The following is an 18,612-nucleotide window of genomic DNA, read 5'->3' on the forward strand; positions in this document are numbered from 1 at the left end:
ATCTACACTGCTGAGGGAGGGAAAATCAAAGCAAAGATTTCTGGGAGGTAAACATACCAGATAAATTGTAATAAACGTTATAAATATATAAATATTTATACACATTTTCACCTAAGACATGATATTTTCCTTCTTTGGAAGACTTAAGAAGTAGCAGGCCCGGACCTGCCATCTGGCGTAATGGCGGGTAGAGGAGCAGTGTCTGGTGAAGCCACCTCACGGAAATGAATTTTTTAGGGTTGAGATGTCTGCTAGAAAAATCTCCCGGCCTAAGAATTTCCCAACATTCTAAAGTTAATTTTGTATACAGCTGCCAGGCCACTAGCTATGGAAACCATATGCTTCATATTTAATCCAGCATTTCTATATTAGCAGAAGCAAATCATTCTTTTCTAATTACAGAGGAAAATAACTTCAGTGAATACCGTGTGCTTCTAAAACAAGCATGAATCACAATTTTGTACTCTGCTTCTTGGTGGTTAATAATTAACATTCCTGTCAATTTTCATTGTGCAGTGAAGTGCAGTTTAAACAGTAGGCTGGCAACAAATTTTGGAGGCGCGCACGCTCACACATATACCTGTACATGACAAGACTGTAAATTAGCCAGTTTGGATGAAGCCAAGAAGAAAATGTTCTCATTGCTAAGATTCATAATGTAGATAAATGAGTAATCTTCAGCCTGGCTTTTTCCCGTGTTATAATACACTCAATTGTAGACGAAAGGGTCAATGAGCTTTGACGAGAATTGTTGTCCCAAGGTACCTTTCCAAATACTTATATTTTCAACTGTTGATTCTAATATATTTGAAATAGAATAGATTAGTGGGTACTGACATATCTTGCCTTTTCATGGGTCCTTTACATATCATCATGTCTTCTAAAGAACTGGCTATACAAAGCGCCTAGCAAATTAATGTTGACTACAGTCTAGATCTGAAAAGGTTTACGCTTTGGAGAAGTGTCACCACCACTTAACATCCTTTTGGTTTTAACTCTCACAAAATCAACACTTTCGTTTGCCCTGAGATTATTAGAATACTTTGAAATTCCTTTCAGGTAGAACGTATCAAGGTTAAATATATAAACTTTACAGAACAGTAGCAATCCAGGGTATTTTTCCAGGGTCCTATTATAATGAAGGTAAAGCTATGATATTATGCATATCCATGGCCTTTCGCCATGCATCGGTTGCCTTTAATTTTAGTAGTCATTATAGTTCCAGGTGATATGCACTTTCATATAGATAAAAAACATGTAAATAAAAATGTAACCAAAGTTACATAAACAGATAGTTAGATTAAGTAGTGAGTGTACAGCCTGTATAACAGTGTAAAGTTGCTGTCCCCTCAAAATAACTCAACACACAGCCATTAATGTCTAAACCTTGGCAACAAAAGTGAGTACACCCCTAAATGGAAATGTCCAAATTGGGCCCAATTCTATCCATATTTGTATTGCAATACAAGGGGTTAAGCACATCAAATGTAATCATGATACTTGGTGCAGAAGTGTGCAGAATGATCTGGACCTAAATCATGACAACAATTTCATAAGCACGCAACAAAAAAATCAATTTATTAGATGACTGAATTCCATATTGATTTTTTGCCAGTTGTGTTAAAATCGGCACAAATCCGATTTCACATTTAAGCTGTTGTTGTACATTATACTGTGCTTCCGGACATGCAAGGCATTCCTTCTTGGCCTGTACATACTGTATGCCCAAGTAATGGTGGGCTTTAGGCATTGATAAGGATATACAGGAAATACCGAGTTCTGTGCCTTATTTACAAGCAATAAAGCCACACTTTAGTTAATTGTTGACACAGATACAAAATACACTTGGAAAGGAAGGGGTTAAAGTTAGTGAAGCCGCAGCCAACCTCATGTATGCTATCAAAACATGAATGTTCCGATGGCATCATACTAAGTTATGTTCTTACTTTCATGAGCATGGCAGCATGAGGTGGAGTTAAATGAGACAGACGTCTTACTTTATAGCTCCAGTAACTATAGAATGTCTGCAATTTACTTACATGCAGTAAAATACACTGGAGACGATGCAAAATGGACTCTAGTATGTGTTTAACATCAAAATAGGGCTGGGTGCTCCTTTAACCACTAACTGCAGACTGTAATATGACGGGTATTATATGAATTAGGAAATCATGGGAGGTAATGTGGGATTATAGGAAAAGGACACATATATATAAATATACCAATGCTGTTGCAAATCAACAGATTTAGTCAACGGTATATCCATGATCAATATGAAGAGATTAGGGCAGTAGTGTGTTCTTGCCTAGGCTGACTTCTCTGGGTGGAAGGAGGCAGAAGCTCCTGGCCTACAAATGGCTCTGTTGGACGATTAGACTCCCTTGTACACCAGAGCTATCTTTGGCCTGTGTGTGTATAATATATTTTTCTTGTGCCACACAAGCAAAGACAAAGGACTTGTGTATTCTGCACGAAGCAGAAGAAGAGGAACCACTCAGTAAAGGTTTTCAGGGATAGTAATGGAAGGTACTGCCCTGAATCAGGCCTAAGACAGCGACCCACATACATTTAGTAGTGGCGTGGAGGTGCTCTGGGCAAGATTCATGATACAATGAGGCTCTAAAAGTGACTGCATAATGTTTATGTCATTTATGTGCATCAGTTCTTCCATGGTTCTAAGGAGGCATAGTTGTGGTTGTGGTAGTTGTGGTCCATTTCAAAAATGTATTTTTAAGAATATTGTTTTATTTAAGTGGCCTGTGTGATGTGATTAAGGGTCATGGTTGCAGTAGCAAGAAATGGATTTGCATTGAAAACTACTACGCTTAGAATTTTATGCATGGCTTGCCAAAGTAGATTTTCGGAGACTCCCACCAAATGCTTAACATTTTTAAAGACATCTTCAGAAGATATTTTGTGGTTGTGGATTACAGGAGAGGGCACCTGGTGTCTATGACATTTTGCAGTCCAATATGGAGCTGTGGTGGATGAGTAGAAAAATAATTTCGTCGGTGCACGCAGGAATACAATAAAATCTTAAACCACAGTATATTAGACATTTTTGTAAAACCACAGAACATCTAAAATTAAGTGTTGGTGTAGAATGGTGCTAGGGCCTTTTTCACAGCTGTAAATCAAGCCCTGCTGAACAGAAAACCTCGTTCCTTACTCTACATGGGTATGGTAAACCTAGAAAGGGTTGATTGAATGGTATCTGTGGGTTCTGATGTACTGCTGCAGCAGGCATTAATAGCAAATGCCCTTTTCCCTTAACAACCTGTATTTTCTCTCTTAAGTGTAGATTAGGTTTCTAAATCTTCAATGTTTTGGAGACTTTGAACAGCACTAGTGCCCTTGGGTCAAGTATTTCTTTTCTTGTACAGCCTCTGTATAAGAATCAAAGATAAGCCCATTGTGTTAGTATAAATAGCAGTTGATTTCTCCATCTGGAATAGCATTCTGAAAAAAAAGCTAAGATTAATCATTTTAGTGGGTTGGTATTCCATATAAATTACGCATGTTTGCGCAAATGAAAAGTCAATACAATTCTCTATAGCCACATAAAAAAAACAAAAAATGATGGAAATCGCTATAAAATATAACATTTTGACTCAAAGGAGGCCATAAAAAATATATTTATATAATGGAGAGTTTGAACATGTCTTTAGAATAATTGTAATCGCCAAGCACATAATGGCAAGAGTGCTTGTACACCGTTAATTCTACAGGGAAATGGACACTGTGCGTGAGGATAATAGTCCCGATGGAAGCACGTTGATAGGTATTACTAGAATTTTTCCCCAGTGTAAATGAGCATGGTATCACTGGCCAAATAAGCATATTTAGCACCATGTATTTGAGCTTATCCTTGGAGAAACTACTCAATTTAATGCCCATTTCCGACAATGCTTAATCACTATATGAGGCATATCTACTTTTAAAGATAGATCCCAGTGAATATAGCTACAACAAGAAAAAAGATCAATAGCCTCCACGATATATGTGTAAAAATGTTTACAGGAAATCAATCCGTGTTTTTGTAATGGACTATGGGGAATTGTCCACCATTATGCTGACTTATACAGGCAGATGCTAAAGATGATACTGCTGCAAGTTATATCAGGAAGTGATGGGTGCGCTGGGAAAATGCTTCCCTCAGTCCATTGAAAACAACATTACATTTCGAATCTTTGTACCTGAGGAAACATGTATATTACAAAAAAGTGTTGCTAGGTTTCCCATTATTGTATGTATTTGGTTAAATCATTATTTATTGAATATCCTTCTCCAAACAGACTTTAATTTCCTGCTCGAATTGTGCTATGGGCAATTCATTTGTTTTCCCCAGTGTTTCTGTTAATTTCCCCATACTTTACCTCTTATAACTTCAAGTTCCCTATTTGATTTTTTTTTTCCGCATGGGTTTCAATTACTATTTACTTCCATATTCCAATCGGCGTGTCATTCCACTTTAAAAAATGAAAATAAATACATTCTAAATCATAAAAAATGTAAAATATCGAAAGCTGCATACCTTGTTTAAATAAGTAAGTTTAATCCTCTGTCTACAGTTCTCCAGTTTCCCTAGCATCAGAGCCCTGCTGTCTCTAAGTGGCAAGAGGTCTGCATGTAAAACATCCTGATTGGCTCCTAACTGTTAACATTTATTTGTGCCCACGCATATATCAGTAGCAGTGGGTTTTTTTTCACCAGATGTTCAATATCCTACTAATGTGAAAGGAACTCCCACCAACTCACTTAACTGTTTTCCTCTTCATAATTCTTGTACACATCAAACATTTTAAAAGTTCCAACCGAACCAACTAGTCATCAAGCAGCATTGAGCAATGAAGAACGTGCCAATCTTTTATTGGCTGCAGTGATAACATATTTCTATAACCAATGATTGTTTTCCATCTTGCTGTTTAAAATATGCAAAAACTGACAAAATCCATTGAAAGCTGGGTTTAATAATCCTCTCAATCAGCATACCTACGCCGCAGGTTCTGCAGCACTAATCTCCGACCTCATGCTATCTCTAGAAGGAAATAAGGGCTTGTTTTGGAAAATAGGAAACAATGTTACCCAAAAAAGTTAATTTCGGTTTTTTTTCTTTTTAATAAATAGCTGCATTTACTTTAACAATACTCTACGTGTATATATAAACAGCTTTTGTAATTTCTATATCAATATCAAAACTTCAGTATATCAAGGTCAGACACATTAGAAATGCTTATTAGAGATTGCTGTATACAAAAAGGAAATCATCTACGGTATGGAAAACATCGGTTATTCCTCCATAGGGAAAAGGGATAAATACAATTTGTCATACAATTTGTCATACAGTACAATACTGGATGTATTAATCACACTTGTACAAGAACATGTGGGTGTAATGCTTTCCTGGAGTGTATGACTTATTGTAAACATCATATAATAAATATGTGTACATATTATACTATAGTAAAGAAGATAATACCTTTGGATTGCTTCTATTCTTTTCACCATGGAAAAATGAAGGTCTTGTCTATTCTAGTGTGATGAGCTAAATATTATTGGAAAACACCATAGAGAATTGATGAAGATGCTCTATAAACTTCTATAAAGTACGACATACCTTTATGGCCATTTAAGAAAGAGGAAATAGAGGACAGATGAGTCAGGCTACTAAACATGTATTCGGGAGTGATTCGTTATTAAAACAAAAAAAATATATTTCATTTTTGCTACTGTTATCTAGTTTTCTCACTGTTGTATACGATAAAACATTTGTGATGAAATGCTTTTTAATGAGGCTCAACTGTCTCTTTAAAATGATGCAGTCACTGTTATTTATCACTGTCATCAATAGTTGAGTAATAGAAAGTTCGATAATCTTTGAGTACCTACAAACCTTAGGTACTCCTTCTTTGAGAAGAGATTCATTATATTATCCAAGGACCCAAATGACAAGTTTGTAACTCAAATATATATCCTATTTGAGTCAATTCATACGCATGGGACAAACAAGATTTATAGGGTTTTCATATCAACACTAATAAGGGACGATCCAACATCGACATTGTAACCATTGAGACTTTTTTATTATTTTTAAAAGTAGCATCTCAATTGAGCATCTTTACATGGATTAAAACAAAGAACAAAATGTGGTTTCTACTTTATATCAAACGTAAATTCAAACAAAAATAATAATAATAATTTCATTTCTCCCGTACAAAACAGAACTGAAAAAAAAAAATCATACAGGGACTTAAAACAATGGAACATTAGATATTTGAATAAATCAGTCACAACGAGCACCCGCAATGCAACATAATTTTTCAATAATACTCTCTGACACTTAGAGCCACAATATTTCATAATACAATACTTAATTTGCATTGTTTTCTCATCAAGAGAAGCATGTTAGCATTTGCGAAGCTATGAGCTGAGCACGGAACATGAGGACTGGTAATAAATGTAATCTGATTTTACAAACGTTCTACACATTAAGTATTAGAATGCCCTAATCATTGGCAAACATACGAATATGTCAGAGTAGCCAGAGGGGTCTAGATAGTTCCTTTAAAAATGCTGGGACATTGAAACAAATATATTGGAACCTATATAATGATTTTTGTGTAATGGTTTTACTTCTCTCATAAATTCTACTTATGTATTATTTACCCATCTAGTGCTCGGGGGGGCTGCAATGCATTCTGGGGCAGTATGCTGTGCCCTTTATATCATTAAAACCATTGATAACAGAAATCAGACCTAGAAAAACAGTATATGAAGTATATCAGGTCTGATGGATATTAAATAAATAAAAAGTAAAAAAGAACGTTGACCGGAGGGTAAGGTATAGGGAGAACAACAGGGATCTGTCATTTTCATTCCTGCAAACCCCCTAATTACTGGGAAAGTGTTGGATAGCGTTGAATAATTAAAAAACTAACTTTATGATAAATCTGTTGAAAAGAACACATTGACAATCAATCAGAAGGAATCAGATGAACATCAGTCATGCCTTTCTCCTGAGGTTCATTGTTTATTGTTATAAATAAAGATAAAGGACATTGGTAAACCTCAATCAAATGGAAAAAATATTTATCTCCAGCAGCGGTCTAAGTGCCCTGTGTATTTCACTATTGCACTGGGGAATTGCGCGTAAAATGTTTTATTTTTTATTTTTTACTTAAGATTAAACAAGGCACTATTGCAACTTTTCTGTTCTCAAAATATGGTTGTTTATTCCTACATTTTTTGCATACTTGGGAGTTTTGCAGTGTAGGCTACCTGGCTTTGTGATGGGGTGGAACTATTTGTAGATGTGGGGCTAGTTACAGTTAGGGGCAAGGCTAGCCCCAGACAGTTTTTAGTGGGTGGGGAGTGGGCTGGAAGTAGACATGATCAAATGTCATCTGTCCGGAGAAAAAAGAAACTGGCTTGAGGGAATCACAACCTCATTCTGTGACTTTGGGTCGAACCAAGAAAGTTCTCAAGTATGGTTGTCTGTAACACGGATAGAAGAGTCGCAGAGAAAGAGTAGTAGAGATTGTTACTGTAAAAGTATTTTTATATATAGTCTGCATCCTTGATTTTGGCACAGATGGTGTTTTTACTTAGGTCCTAATTATTTTTTGTGTGGTTGCAGGCAACAGTTATGCACCTTTTATGAGACACCGTTGTACATCACCCCCAACGACTCACCATTCTCACTTTCTCGTTTTATAACATAAATGTTTTTTTTTAAATTAGCGAGGCATATACATTATAACCAATCATCTGAAACGGTTTCTTCAGTCAAATGATTGCCAGGACATTCATCCATTAAAAATAACATATGTATACTTGGCAACTCTGCATGTTTGACCTTGAATCTCTGGGTGAAGTCCCAGATCCCCAGGTCTTTGGGTCAGTTTCTTCTTTCCGCGGGCTGGGAAAATAGTGTGTGGCCATGTCCACTTCTCACTCACATTCCACCTACTTTCTGCCCAGTTTCCTTCCACTAAAGATAGTCTGGGGCTAACCCTGTCTCTACACAAAGCAACTACAGAAGAGGGGGAGCTCCTGGAAGGCTTCCCAGGCATGTATTTATGTACGAATGCATGTATGTATGTGTGTATATGTATATCAAGGGTAACAAATGGTAAATAACAATAATTTCTTCATTTTTCATTTGAGTAATTTATATGTTTGATAATTTTCAAGTCAGTCTCTACCGAACTGATATTAAGAGGCTGCTGGCTTGAAGCGATAGTTACTCAACTGTGTATCAGTATGACTTATAAGACCTATATCATCACTGGCTTCATTCCCAGAATTTCCTTTGGCCTCTCCTTAACTGTAATTATATTTATTTTAGTACTTTATTACTTGGTATATCTTATTATTTCTCAAACTACAACATGCTTAATGGCTGCGGTGCAATTGCTTGCAACAAATGCATATAAAGCTGTATAGTATTTATCTATTTTTATGTGTTTATTTATTGGTTAATAAATGTATCCCAAGGTCTAAATGTGTTTTGCATCTTAATGCAAGGAAGACATATATTACAGTGGTTAAAATGCAGAATGTCTGGGATGTAGGCACCACAGTGATGAATCTATTAAAGATGAACATGGCAAACATATTGGGATTTTAAATTTATCACAGCGGTTAGTCAAGTGATGAACAAGCTAAATTTAGACATTTATTTTTCAGTAAGGATCAGAACTTATTTTAGAGAGGTACGATCCTTTCTGATCGCACACTGAATTCACTGCCCATGAACATAAAAATTCTAGAATGCACAAAGTAGTTGATTGTTGCATAAATGTCAGTCTCCTTAACTTTTAGGTTTTAATGTCTCAAGTTAAAGCTAGAATTTGCAAAAGCTTTTGGTAGTCTCTTCTAGAGTTTACTGTCCCTGACATCTCTGCTATATAAGAATACATGTTAAAATGTTAAAGTACTTTAATATGCTTCTACCTAAATGAAAAAATAATGCACTCATCTGACACAGCTGCAACAGCTGCCCTCAACCTCCATATTCCGACTATTCTTGCCACTGATTGGCTGCTTGAAGCGACCAATCATTACAGGAAAGTGCTCCCATTGAAATCAATTGCAAGACATTCCACACATGCGGACGAGGTCTAAAAAGCCCTCCACCTGCAGCATTCCCCGAGCCCCAATGTATATTACATGGCAAACAATGTGATCAACTGAGCACATCTCATGCAGGGCATTTAGCTGGGACTTGGGGAAAAAGGTAAGTTCATATGGGGGATTCTGCATGAATTCGCAAAATGGACAACACAATCATTTAAAGGAACCATGCAGCTGTCATTGACATTAAAGTTCCAAAAGCACAACAAAAGGTTTTTAACGTAGACTAAAGGTTCTATTTTCTCCTGTGCTAATTTGGGGATATCACTTCTTCTTATTAAGAAATATTAAGAATTAATTCAATTGTGAATTAAACGATTGAATGGTCATTGGTATATTGTCATTTTACTACATACGATTTCTTATCTACATGGATGAGTAATGGAGAACAGAACTTTTTGAAAGTATATTCATTGCATAGCTAATAGGGTCTATCCAAGTCTGCTGTAATTTTTTTTAGAAACAACTCAAACTTTTCACAGAAATTCTGGGAAAGAATAAAATAAGACCTTATCCATTCCAGAATTTATTTTTTTTTTTATTTTTTTTAATAATATTATAGTGAAAGATGTTGTTTATATTTTGCCTTCATGTCCTCACTCTGATATAATTTCTAAAAAGTCTTTTTTTTTTTTCCATATGTTTTTTTCTAGGCCCAACAAATCATCACAGCCAGTCAACGCTTCGGCCTCCTCTTCCTCCCCCTCATAACCACACTTTGTCTCACCACCACTCTTCAGCCAACTCTCTCAACAAGAACTCATTAACTAACAGGCGAAATCAGATTCATGCACCAGCTCCTGTGTCTAACGACCTAGCTACCACTCCTGAATCTGTGCAGCTTCAGGACAGCTGGGTCCTAAACAGCAATGTACCACTGGAGACCAGGTACAGTGTGTCCTTCACATTCAGCCACAAATCCAGGTTTCTCTTTTTTATAAAGTACCTTGTGTTTATCCTCTATACTTAGTTGTTACTGTATCTTGTACAGATGTGTTTGAATCACATAGATCAACGTTAACATTATTGTTTAGCAGATTTCAAGCAATATTCAGATTGTAACTGTTTTATATTTAGTTCTATTTACTCACTTTTTCCTATTCATCTGGTTCTTTATTGAGCATTTTTGTTTATTTTAGGTCTTTATAGCGCAATCTAAATAGCCTATATGTTTCCAAGGCACTGTCGGTAAATTAGAAGCTTTTTGCATTGTGGATCTCTGTTGGGGTCCGTTGAAATCAACAAAGAATTGAAAAAGAAGTGTTAATAGAACATGCAGCTCTGCAGTCACCCATAAGACATTTCACATTTGAAGAACCTCTATGATTAAAATAAACATAAAATAATTATTGCATTAACAAAGACTAATAGATCTTAATTCTGCAAAAAATGTATTTTTTGCTACTATTTTTAAGAAAGTTTAAAGAAGTTTAATGAGGCTTAGACATAGTTTTGAGGCTGTTGAGACATACTTCAATAAATGCAATCCTAAATTATCATATATTATCTACCCCAACAAAGAGAAAAAAGTTGCAACTTTGCAGTTAAAACCTATAATGTCGTTTTTGGGGGGTTTTTTTGTTATCATAATGCAAATATGACATATGAATAACAGTGGATAAACGAACAGGGGTTGCTTTTGAGTAAATTTCTGGGCCATTTCAAACTATTATACACACATGAACACAGAATCTATACAATCTATCCAACCAACATTGCATTTTGTCTTCATCAGGTGTTTATGTACATAGAATATGATTTATAACAAAGAGCCAGGACTGTTTCAATTACTACATATAGCTGAAATGATATAGTCAATACATATAGTCAATATGACTTGAATACTATCCAAAATAAAAGCAGATACACGGTGAGGAATAAAAGAAAAATCTAACAAAACACCAAATGGAGACAGTATACCTGGAAAAGCTCAGGATTTTGCATCCATGGCAGGGGCAAATTATTAGGGTCACCCAGTCTGGAGCTCCTTCCTATTCTACACCGTTGTAATCTAATATAAGAATCCCAATCGGTGCTTGAATGCAGGTGACTTAATTCAATGTATGATTAAGTAATGACAAGTCAAAGTTTCCATGAGGACCAGTATCAGAGCTATTTGTATCACAAAACGGGCTATTAGAGGGTTGATATTTCAGAATCTCAGGGTCACCTCATTTAGAAAGTTCCAAGGTGTGGTTACCACGTGTTGCAGCATTTTGATTCATTTAATACTTTGAATATTTTTAACCCCTTAAGGACAATGGGCGGTCCCTAAACCCATTGCAAACAATGCATGTTGAGCCCGTACATGTACAGGCTTTGTCATTAAGGGGTTAATATACTTTCCAAACCCTAGTATTGCTACATAACATGTATCCGCGCAATAGGTATGTTGCCTGGAGTTCCACCAACAAATGAAATATTTTTATATTGTTCTGCAGTTCTTGAAATATAGAAAGTTTCTACGCACTAGGCAGTTTCACAGATCAATTTGCCACAGTAAGGAAGCTGTTTGGCATCTATGTTCAATGTTATATTGGGTACAAAACAGTCCACCTTTAAATTGCCTTGAAACTTAGTTGAATCCAGGCCCAAGTTCACATTTTAATCTGCATAAGAAAGTTGAAGCCATACGTGACATTTTGAAATGATCATAGCGTCAAAATAAACGTTCACATTACAATGTATTTCATGCAGAGAAAAAATAGAACAGTGTTTCGAGGCGTATAAATCAATCAATATGATCCAATATTTTATGTGAGTATTTAGTTTCTAAGTAACAGAAATCGCTTACTTCTTCCAAGCGAATACGAAAGATACCGTACGTCACATTTTGATATTTAGAGAGGTGTGTTTATGCTATTTCTTAAAATGTTTGAATAAATAAAAAAGAATATAAAAATATAATGACACTTAATTGGTGGGAATCTATATACCTATGTATCTATTTTGTAATAAAAAAATACCTAATGTGATATCCAGTGGATTTTACTGAAAGTATTTTTTTTAAATCTCAGTATATATTGCATTTAAGGTTGAAGAAACAAATCACAATTTTTCCTCTAGTTTTTAAAATCCTCACAATATAGAGTTACATAAAGCCAAACATAACCATTATATAACTTAATTACTTAATGTAACATTAGAATTAAATGCACCTACCAGACCAGACCTGAGTTTATCTAATGTTCTGTATTTTTCTTTTAACGCTTTGGCCATACATGCAATAGTTATTATAGTTATATTATAAAGTCGGGTGGACCCAGATTCCAGTGCATTTAAAAAAAACTAATGTCAAAAACCTCTTGGATATCACAGGAAAACTGTAATGTTTGGCTTATATTAGTTGTATCCATTTCAAACCTTGACAGCGTTTTACCATTAATATTAATTATGTATCCTTATAAATATGTTTGTCTTCGAAAGGGAGAACATATGAACAGCAGTGTTTATATATATATATATATATATATATATAATTCGCTAAAAAAAGAAGAAAGCAGGTACACTGAAAAGTTCTGAAACCTGCCCAGAATATACCGTATTTGCTCGATTATAAGACGACCCTGATTATAAGACGACCCCCCAAAATCAAAATATTAATTTAGGGGAAAAAAAAAAAAAGCCTGAATATAAGACTACCCTAGAGGAAAAAAGTTTTACTAGTAAATATTAATTCATGTAAACTATTTTTTCATATTTAATAAAAGCTATGATTGAGAAAAATATTTTTTTATTTCCTTTTATTTGCCAACCTGCCCCCCCAGTTATGCACATCTGCCCCCAGAAATGCCTTATACCCCCCTATTTGTCACTCTGCCCCATGGTGTGCCTTTTAACCCTCTATATGCCACTCTGCCTCCAGAAATGTCTTATACCCTCCTATATGCCACTGTGCCCCATGATATGCCTTTTAACCCCCTATATGCCCCTCTGGCCCATGATATGCCTTATACCCCTATATGCCACTCTGGCATATAGGGGGTTAAAAGGCATATCATGGGGCTGAGTGGCATATAGGGGGTTAAAATGCATTTCTGGATGTGTATATATATATATATAACTGCTAACAGCAATCACACTCCTATCAAGCCAAGGAAGCCAGTACATGCTGGAACCTGGGGATGATAGTAGTGTGATTGCAGCCTCTCTATGCCATGCTACCACCACCACCCCCCCTTACACATCCATGCTATCACACACACACTCATTCACAAAATACTCATTCATTCCATTTATCACACATACTTGCTCAAAAACCCTCCCCCACCCCTTATCTGAACTGCAGATCTCTCACTCGCAGACTTCTGCAGGGGCCCGGCTGTGCGAGCAACTTCTCTGGCCCCGCCCCCGGAGGAAAGAGGGGGGAGGTAGAGTTATGTGAGGACTCTGCTAGCTTCCTGTTCTCCTGCTGCTAGTAGCAGAGACGCTGCTCGCCACCAAAGCCCGGTAAGCAGCATGGCCCCAGCATACATTTTTTAGAGGTCTGATTAGAAGACGACCTTGAATATAAGACGAGGGGTATTTTTCAGAGCATTTGCTCTGGAAAAAAACCTCGTCTTATGATCGAGCAAATACGGTATACTGTTTTATAGACATATAATGTTTGAAGGATTAAGAGAGATTTAATGTTCAATTTTAATTTAATGTAAGGTTTAAAGACCCCGCAATGTAACATGTAGAGAATGTGGTCAAAAACAATAGGTAGAAATCCCTTCTAACCATGTTATTCTTACGATTTGTTTGGAAGCATCAACGTAATCTAACAAAATTACTTTATTGAAATTAATGTTTCAAAAATATGTTTACTCACCATTCCGTCGATACACCTACTAAAAGCATTGGTCATTTATTAGCAGCATTCATATTGATTGTTCTCCTAATGAGCAGAAGAATGAAAATCACTGGAACCTTCATCTGTAAAAGGATGTTTGTTTTAAGCCTATAAAAGAGGGGGCATCATTCACCTCCACTATACTTTCCTGTTTTGGATAGATATCCACTAATGATTCTGATGTCTGTATATATATATATATATATATATATATAGCGTATATATATATATATATATATATATATATATATATATATACACACACACACACACCGATCAGCCAGAACATTATGTCCAGGTGAAGTAAATAACACTGATAATCTTGTCATCATGGCACCTGTCAGTGCGTGAGCTATATTAGGCAGTGTGTTAGATAGAGGAAAAATGGGCAAGCCTAAGGATCTTAGCGACTTTGACAAGGACCAAATTGGGATGGCTAGACGACCGAGTCAGAGCATCTCTTCAGCTCTTGTGGGATGTTCCAGGTCAAGTGGTCCAAGGAAGTAACATTGGTGAACCGGCAACAGGGTTGGTCTTAGGCGGCCAAGACTCATTGATGTACCTGGGGGCAAAGGCTAGCCTGTGTGGTCAAATACAACAGACAAGCTACTGTAGCTCAAATTGCTGAAAAAAAGTGAATGCTGGTTCTGTTAGACACGCAGTGCATCGCAGTTTGCCCACAGTGGGCACATGAGCATAAGCACTGGATCACGGACAATGGAAGAAGCTGGCCTGGCCTAATGAATCACGTTTTCTATCACATTGGGTGGATGGCCGTGTACGTGTGCGTCGCTTACTTGGAGAACACATGGCACTAGGATGCATTCATGGAGGCCCACCTTGCAACTTACAGGACCTGCTGCTAACGTCTTGGTGTCAGATATGACAGCACACCTACAGAGGTCTAATGGAGTCCATGCCTCAAAGGGCCAGGGCTGTTTTGTCGGCGAAAGGGGGACCTACACAATATCAGGCAGGTTGTCATAATGTTATGGCTGATACGTGTGTATATATATATATTAATTACTTCAAAATGTACAAATTCCCTGTCTCTATGCACCACTACAGAAATGAATCTTGATAAATGTTTAGAGCAGTAAGAAATCCTTCCTTGTACACACACACTTTGATTAATACGGTATATTTTTTTTTCTCAAGAGCTCCTATGAGGTTTACATACAAGGTTATATATCGATATACATTACATAGGATAAATATTGTTAATAAATTATGTATTCTATTCCTTTCTGAAGAAATATACTAGACTCAGCATTTTGGGAATTCTTCAAAAAGGATTCTTTTGGTTATGACTGACAGTAGTATCATTGTAATTTATATTTCATCCAACACACAGACTCGCTTTAATCCCTTCTGTACACACTAACAGCTTGATGCCTCTGGGCAAATAGTTATGCTTTAAAAAAACTGTGATTTTTTAATTTTATGCTTGCCAAGAAAAGTTTGAATTCACAGCATTTTATTAGGTTGCGTTGAGTATTTTTACACCAACTTTAGAATGACTTTCAGGAAAAAAGGCACATTTAAGAAAACAAAGCTGAATATATTATTTTATAGAAAGCATCTCATCTGTTTTCAGACAACAGTGGTTTTTTTATTATTATAAACATTTTGAAATCTTTTCATTTAACCATAAACTGCAGCAGAATCAAGAAACATTTTTAAATTATATGCTAATGTACAAAGCATATTACTTTGTTTCTCTAATAATATAAAAGGTAGTTAAGATTGTCACATTAATTATGATTGCGTGATGAGTCAGAGATGTTCAGATAGTGTGTGCTTTTTGTAAGCGTACTTTACCACATACATTATTGGCAATACCAAGGGGATAGGGACATAGTGCAGCCCCCTGTAGCCTCTGAGGTGCAGGAGAAGCCTCAAGGGCTCTTGCTTCACAAGTGGGTTCTTCGATATTTTGTTTTTAATAGTTCCAAGTTTTGAGACATAGCTGTGGAACGTGCCAGTGCAGCCCCTCCACTAGAGTTCTCCCTTCTTCTTTTTCATATAAGAGGCAGGGGTAGAGCTGGCGGCACATAAAGATGAAGGTATCTTAAATAGACTTGAAAGGGATGAGGAGTGGGCAGAACATGGGCAGAGAGACAATGTGGACAAATGTCACCCCTCCCCCCCTTCCAGAGATACACAAATTGACTTTTTGGCAATCTGGCAATCAGGTCTGATTTCTGAAGCCCCCAGGTAAGATCTGCATAGTTTCCACGTATACATTTATAAAAAAAAGCAGGCTACATTTGTGGAAGTGGGAAACCTATGTTAAAGCAGTATAATCATGTACTAAAGCACTGGAGTATAAGAGAGGCTTGTAAACTCATGAAATAATATAATTAGGATTTTTTTTTTTTTTTATTGTTTTTATATAGCATGATTTTTAATTTATTTTTTGTATCTCTACTAATCATTCCTCGTAACTTGCAAAGCTAGGCTACCCAGGGTGTCCCTTTTTAGGGTGAGTGGTTTCATGAAGGAGTGGGCTGGAGTGTTGGTACCTTGCCCCAGACAACCTTTAGTGGTTGGGAGCCGGAAGTAAGTAACAGCATAGACTCATCTCAATAGATTTTAGGTACACATTGTTAACCCATCATGGATAGTCAAAATAGATGCAATAGGGTTGGTTTGAACTCCTGCTATGATTAAAGGTTAAAAAACTTTTTTCTTTATGTATACAGTACAGTTGAAAAAAAGGCATGGTTAAGACCACCTAGTCTGCCCTGACTCCATGTGTTAGCTCATGAATATGATACCCCTTGCATTGACTGGATGTAGTTATTGCTAGGAAGCACAATATGAATCATGGCCAATTTGTCAGTTCCATGTTCCAAACGTCTGTTTTTCAGTACGGCTCATGGAAGTCACACATGCATAAATGGAACATTCTATATATATATATACCATTATCTCATTGAGCAATGGACCACAAGTAAAAGAAATTTTCCATAATATACCCTTACATTTTCAAGTTTCATGCAGAAATCATAGCACAAGATATTTAGCAGTGAATAAGCACTTGTAAAACAGCAGCGTGGAATAGTCACTCGAGAAGTGTAGATTCATATCCACTCGAACAGGCTGATTTCACTGCTAACAGAAGTGGAAATATCTCGTCATTCTCCATTTCCATTTTTCCTGGTCTGCAATGGAACGTGAAGTGTTTGCTAGAACAAATTATAGTGCATAAATCATAAAATCACAATGTACCACATAGCTAAAGGGACACTAAGAAATCTGCCTCACAATTTAAATTCCTGACAGCATGTGTCTGTGCGCCTGCTTTCGTCGGTGTGTAGAAGTACGTATATATATACATATGTATGTATATATTTACATGTATAGAAACACACATACAGACTCATGTATATTAACTAATTGTGACTATAAAGTACAGTCAGTTGCTAGTCCTTACATTATTCTAAAGGCAAACTGTTACCTTTTGTTGATAGAAATGTAAAGAGTTAAAAAAAAAATGTCAGCTTGAAACGTGATCGATATTCCACAGGCAAACCTAGCTGAGCCCAAATAGTAAATATTATCAATACTTCACTACATAATGCTGAGACTTAACGAGATCTCCATCTTGGATTTGTAATGGCTCCAAATAACACTGTCATTTTATTGGCTCACGTAATTCAGGCACTTCAAGAACAATGGGGTATTGTACTACAGGAAAATAGAATGTAGGTAATCCAATGTGGTGATTCATGTTAGTTCTTTTGAACACCGAAAGCTAGTATTTGAAAAAAGAAACAGCTTTTGTAACAAGAAAGTGTACAACAGAAGCAATTTGAAGCATGTTTTAAGAGTGCATAATGGAGAAAGAATAGCCAATTTAAAGCTTCGATCTTATGGAGCTCAATTAAAATACATTTTAAAAAGTATTTTATAAACACTTAACAGCAGGGCTGGACCGGGGAGGGTGAGGACTCCTGACTTAATTGGAGCCCACGGCTGGATATGTATGGCTGCACACTACGTTTTTATTCTCTTTTAGCACGTTGCCGGGCATATCCAGTCATTGGCTGCACACTGCAGCGAAAGGTCTTTGGCACTGTTAGCCAACAGCCCACCAGGCATTTGCCTTGTGTGCCGGATAGTCCATCCAGGACTGCTTATAGACTACCAGGAATAGGCTACCGGAGTAAGTAAATCGAGAAAGCTTTGAATGCACATAAAACTAACCTAAAAAATGAAGTAAAAAGTGATTAATAAAGGGCAGGCTAGATAGACCGATTCTGTGATGTTCTACTGTTATTAGCAGTGTATATATTTTAAGAATTTTGAGAATTTTGACAGCATTATTTTTCTTCTAATAACAAACTTTTACTTTTAGTGTTGCACACTACATTACATGACTATGTACTGTGGTCAGGTGTAAAAAATATAAATGGAAAAATAATTTATCATGAAGAACATCTTTTACAGTTTGAACACATCTCACGTTATTGTTTCCTGTGGCACATAATACGGTCTTTAATTGTTGGACTTTGAGGTCATTTTTCCATTTTAAAGAAAGCAGCACTGACTTAATTTCCATTTCCACACAAACAAATGAAACCTTCAGGGTGTCCTTTTGATTTGGTATTATTTTCTAGGTTATTTTACTCTACGGG

At 36.3% G+C, this 18,612-nt stretch overlaps 1 protein-coding gene across 9 annotated transcripts in view; it reads left to right on the top strand.

The window, feature by feature from the left end:
- Positions 1-18,612, top strand: part of LOC149285889 (teneurin-2-like) — a 771,075-nt gene that overhangs the window by 504,589 nt on the left and 247,874 nt on the right. For 5 of the 9 annotated variants that reach the window (XM_089494756.1, XM_089494755.1, XM_089494757.1 and 2 more), the window contains one exon: positions 9,789-10,023. In XM_089494756.1, coding sequence (XP_089350882.1) covers positions 9,789-10,023 — 235 coding nt within the window. The remainder of the gene's footprint in view (positions 1-9,788; positions 10,024-18,612) is intronic. The other 4 variants (XM_089494760.1, XM_089494761.1, XM_089494762.1 and 1 more) reach the window with 1 other exon arrangement.

This window comes from Sceloporus occidentalis, unplaced genomic scaffold (assembly GCF_023333645.1).
Source record: "Sceloporus occidentalis isolate IW3139 unplaced genomic scaffold, rSceOcc1.0.p SCAF_75, whole genome shotgun sequence".
NCBI lineage: Eukaryota > Metazoa > Chordata > Lepidosauria > Squamata > Phrynosomatidae > Sceloporus > Sceloporus occidentalis.